General features: G+C 40.7%; 1 protein-coding gene across 1 annotated transcript; it reads right to left on the bottom strand.

The window, feature by feature from the left end:
• Positions 1 to 2,328: 2,328 nt before the first annotated feature.
• Positions 2,329 to 4,023, bottom strand: LOC145158144 (uncharacterized). The gene has a single exon (XM_079077078.1). It carries the CDS (start codon positions 4,021 to 4,023, stop codon positions 2,329 to 2,331), a length of 1,695 nt encoding a protein of 564 aa, XP_078933204.1.
• Positions 4,024 to 5,517: the final 1,494 nt, after the last annotated feature.

Here is a 5,517-nt window from a genome sequence, read left to right as displayed (position 1 = left end):
TTACCACTCATATATTATCGCTCATCTTTCATCGCTCATCATTTTATCACACATCAAATTATTTCACCTACCCATGTTATACCCAACATATTTGTAGATAAAATATATATACATTTTAAATCATTTTAAACATGTATAAAACATTCTTTCATCTACCCATGTTTTACCCAACATATTTGTAGATATAAAATACATATACAGTTTAAAACATGTATAATACAATCATTCAACATCTATCTCAAATAAACAAACAACATATATACACCTAGCACGTATTTTATATAAAATACTTCATATCTATGTGTAAGATGAAAGTGACTATACATACATTCACTTGATAAGACGATAATCGGGCAGCACTTCGTTTCTTAAAACGATCGTTTCCAATAAAACTGGGGGCTTTAATGAAAAACCGGGTCCTGCGAGGGTTGAGCTTCAAACCGAAAAGATAAATTTCTCGGGCTTCTCGGGCACTTCGGAACGTGTTTCGGGTGTTGGAAATGATCTCGGGGCTTCGGGGGAAGTCGAAATAGTGAAAATATGACTTTAGGGGTGAAAAAGGGCAAAATCCCAAAATTACTCGGAAAGTTTCGCAGACCTCCCTTTTATAGGGTGCGAGCTTCGGATCTGAGGGCTGAGAAGCGAACACACGGCAGCAGATGAGAGGGGCTCCAGATGGCTCGCATGCGAGGGAGGCAGGTGGCGGCTTCTGATTGGACCGAGCCTTCTGAGCGAGGGGGTGCGACACGGGTCAGACAGCTGGCATCGGACATGCGGCATGCTTCGGTTGGGCCTCCCTTCGGTCGTATCACAATCCGACACGGGGCAAGCATGTGAGGCTTGTACGTGGCGAATTCCGGACCATGCGAAATTTCTCGGATTTCGTGTTTTTCTTGATTTTTGTGTCCCGAACTTCTAAAATCCATAACTTTCGCATACGGGCTCCGTTTTTAACGTTCTTTATATGCACGCGTAGGTAAAATTATGCTCTACAACTTTTGTTTAGACTCTGTTGGCTAATTTTGAATTTAATTTTAATATTATTATTTTTAACAGACCGGGATAGGAAAATCCGTTAAAAATTCATAACTTCTTCATCTGACGTCCGTTTTCGTCAGTCTTTTTACCGTTGTACCACTATTGATGAGACCTTCGATTCTCGTTTAGGTTGTGTCGGCTAAAAATCACTCGATCTAAAATTCGAGTTTTTAGCTGTCTATTGCTAAGCTGAAACTTAGAAAAATAATAACTTCCTCATACAAAGTCAGATTTGGGCGTTCTTTTTATGCACACTCTCGGTTTAATGAACACTATGACTTTTGTTTAGATTACTAAGGCTAAAAATCATTCTATCGTAAATTCACTATTTACGTCACGTAGTGTCGTGTCGGTTCTGTCGCGAAACTTCGACAGGTCATAACTTCTTCGTTATAACTCGGATTTCAGTATTCTTTATATCTCCGGAATCCTTATTTCATATACTACAACTTAGTTAAGATTATTTATTCTAAATAATCCTCTATCAAAAAGTCATTTTTGACGTTCATCGTCTCTAAATTGACTAGCCCGAATCTGCGGGCGTTATAGTGCACGAGTGGTCATGGGATTAGTAGGAAGGGAGGGTTGATGGGGAGTTTGAGGTGGAGTGGATTGAGGATGGGTTGTTGTAGGTGAAGGTGGAGTGTGGGAGGGAGGTATGGGTGTTGATAAAGGGTCGGTGGTGGTGGATGGTGTTTTTGACCGGCGAGAATAAGTCAAGATAGGAGGGTGAGGAGATGAGGAGGTGGAGTGAGGTGGTGTTGAAGATTGGGTAGGGGTAGTGGTGAAGAAGGAGTAGGGTTGGTGGATGTGGAGTAGGGAAAAGCATGAAGGGGGGATGTGGATCATCAAGAAAGTCAAAAGATGTGGAGAGGGAGGGGTATTGGCAAAGGGAAAAGAGGTTTCATCAAATGTACCATGTCGAGACAGATAGACTTTGCCAGTTGATGGATCAAAGCATTGATATCCCCAAAAGTTTTCCGGATAACTAAGGAAAACACATTTGACGGATCTTGGTTGGAGTTTATGAGATTGAGTGGATGAGATATTAGGATAACAAGTGCACCCAAAGGTGCGGAGATGATCATATGATGGTTGACGACCATAGAGAGAGAAGGCAGGTGTGGAAAAATTTAGGCGTTTAGTAGGAAGGATATTATGAAGGTAGGTGGCGGTGTGAAGAGCTTCGACCCAAAATGAGTGGGGAAGAGAGGCATGAGTGAGAAGGGTACGGATAATGTCATTAATGCGACGAATCATCCGTCCGGCTCGTCCGTTTTGTTGGGAAGTTTAAGGGAAAGAGAAACGGAAGACGAGACAGTGAGTGTGGGCAAAGGATTTAAAGTCATTGTTATCGAATTCTCCCCCGAGATCGCATTGGAATGACTTAATGGTTCGGTTAAATTCTGTATGGATAAGCTTGTGAAATTTTGTAAAAGTGAGAAATGTGTCAGATTTATATTTGAGGGGGTATACCCATACATAATGAGTGAAATTATCAATAAGGACCATATAGTATTTGTAACCAGATTTGCTTAAGACTGGGGATGTCCAAAGATCACAATGTATAATGTCAAATGGTGCATAAGTAACAGATTGCGAATCATAAAAAGGTAAGCGAGTATGTTTAGATAATTGGCAAGCATTGCACAAAGAAGAAGTTGTAGGTTTATTACAAGAAATTGAAAATTTTGAACGAAGTAAATCTAAAACAGGAGCGCCCGGGTGACCCAAACGAGCATGCCAACGATCGTGAGAAGTGGCAAGCAGAGCAGTAGAACTGGAAGGTGCGGTGAAGGGGTAAAAATCTCCCGTGCTATCATGACGAGAAAGAAGAGCTCCAGTCTTGAGGTCCTTTATAGAAAAACCAGATGGGTCAAATTCAACAGAAGCTTGATTATCGATAGTAAACTTACGACCAGATAAAAGATTTTTAATAACGGATGGAGTAAACAAGATATTTTTTAGAGTATATGAATGAGAGGGGGTAGTGTAAGAAGCATGACCAGACCCATGATTTGGCAGACTAGAGCCATTTCCAACAAAAATCGATGTTACAGGCGAAGTAGTTATGGAACTTGAGATCTTACCCTGATCAGATGTAAGAGGTGTCGAGGCACCGAAGTCCATATACCACGCCGGATCATTGGAATTAAGATGAACTGGCTGCATTGTATGTGCTAAATCTGATGGAATGCAGTCAGAATAACCACCAAATTGAGGAGTGGGAGTAGGCGTCGGACCTGATGGCTGTATCGGAGGTCCAATTGGCTCCTGTTGTGTTGTGGGTCCAGAATATTGACCGGGCCCGTAGGTGTGATTAGCCCAGTGATTTGTGGATTGATTCGTTCCATGAGAAAGGTATGGTGATGGAGGTGGATACCATGATTGCGATCCATTCCATCCTTGCTGCTGCCATTGATTTCCTTGGTTCCAGTTTTGGTGGCCACGACCGGCACGTCCCCTGAAGATTTTGCCACGTCCTCGACCATTAAAGCCTCGCCCGCGAGTGCCTGTACCTCTGCCCGAGTAGTTGTTGTAGGGTTGACCTTGATTGCGTTGACCAACTGCTTCATTTTGTGGTGACCTGTCAACAGAAGTAGAAGCAGCGAGAACCGTGTGGGTTTGATTTTGTCTAGCTTTTTGTCTGTGTTGTTCAAGTTGTAACATGCTGCGAGCTGTTTCAAAGGACGGAGAGCTTTGATTGATGTAGGCCCCGACAACATCAAACTCCGATGGTAACCCACGAACCATTTGTAAGACCAGTCTAGACTCAGTGACTGGGTTCTCAACATCTCCAAGCTGATCAGCAAGATCTTTAAGTTTTTGGCAATAAAATTCCATAGATGAACATGCTCCCAAGGTAAGACTTGTGAATTCCTGTTCAAGGGCTGCTGCACGTGACCCTTTGTTGTTGAGAAAAGTTGATTTGAGTTTATTCCAAGCGGCTTGGGCAGTGGTATCAGTCTCTAAGATGTGGACCATCAATTCATCAGACAAGGTGTTGTATATCCATTGAAGGACAAGTGTGTCGATTTCAGCCTATTGGAGGTACCCGGGATCGGTGTCAACCGGTGCAGGAGTGTCATCAATGTGATCGAGAACCTTGTAAGCCTTGGCATGAAGACGAAACAACTTTGTCCAGGACGAATACGTGACTTTTGAGCCATCCAATGTTCGGATCTTTGTCTGGATGTTTGTGATAGTGTAGGTAGGGTGCAAGGTCGTGGCCTTCACCTCACCTGAACCATAAACATCTTTTGTCATGGAAGAAGATTGAAGCAAAACTGTGGCTTTGTTCTTAAAAAAATCGGCTCTTAGGGTTTAGGTAGGCTCTGATACCATAACAACGACTACAGATCTTGAATGAATTGCCTTGTCTTGCGTTAATGAATAAAGCCCTATATATAAATAGGGAATAAGATACAATCGGATATACCCACATATAGGGGGTATATAATAGGAAATTATATAAAAGATAATTACAAGATATATAAATATCTTCCTAAGATATGATCGGCTAATAAATAAGTGAAGGCAAAGCATGCACAGACGAAACAAATTTTTCCTTATAAAAAAAATCCAAAATCACTCTTTTAACATCTATAGGTTCGATACACCAAGTCCCATTTTACATCACACGTTGAATCGCTTGAATATGATGTCTCTATTTAAGATATTCGTTAAATAATGTTGAGTTTTTGTCACCTTCCCCCATCGGACCTTGGCCTTTTAACAACGATCCAATGTATCTCGATGTTCCAATTCGGACAATCCACGAAGCCATTCCACTCGTTGATCAATCTCACTAAAAGATACAAGACCGTCTAACCTCTTCTTTTCAATGCTACTAATATTAGTTTCTAAAAAGACACTTCCTATTTATCGAAAGCAACATGTTCTCCTTATGCGAATCTTGAATTTTCCTTTTTATAAATTTAATCTTGTTCTCAAATAACACACAAGCCCTATCTTCTTCCCTAAGAAACTTGTTACAGTCAGATTCACGAAATATCCATTATCTAAAAAAACTAGGGGTGTAATACAAGAACGCAATTTGGACCATAATCAAATTTTTTATTTTGTAGAAAAATAAAACAATCATCTTAAAACTAACTATCAAATGCATTAGACGAAGAGTCTGACCATTCAACTAACAACCACTCCAACACACACACACACACACACAAAAAGGTCCAACTTGCTCATCTTAGAACCAACCTTATTCATACACTTAAACTTACGTCCTCCCAAATTAAGCTCCACCAAACCTGACTCAACAATTAAATTGTTAAATACAGCTGCCCCTTGAGGAGAAAACACAAAGACGAACCTTTCTGTCTCATTCCTAACTTCATTGAAATTGCTAAAAACTACAAAAAGATTGTCATTGTTTTTAATAAAAGCTTTGATATTATCCCAAATTCTTCTCTTCATAGCATGCTCTTGAGGTGCATAAATATTAATCAAGAAACAATC

Source organism: Lactuca virosa, chromosome 2 (genome assembly GCF_052849685.1).
Source record: "Lactuca virosa cultivar CGN04683 chromosome 2, Lactuca_virosa_CGN04683_v6, whole genome shotgun sequence".
NCBI lineage: Eukaryota > Viridiplantae > Streptophyta > Magnoliopsida > Asterales > Asteraceae > Lactuca > Lactuca virosa.
Note: the sequence above shows the minus strand (reverse complement) of the source record. Positions and strands in the feature narration are given on the sequence as shown.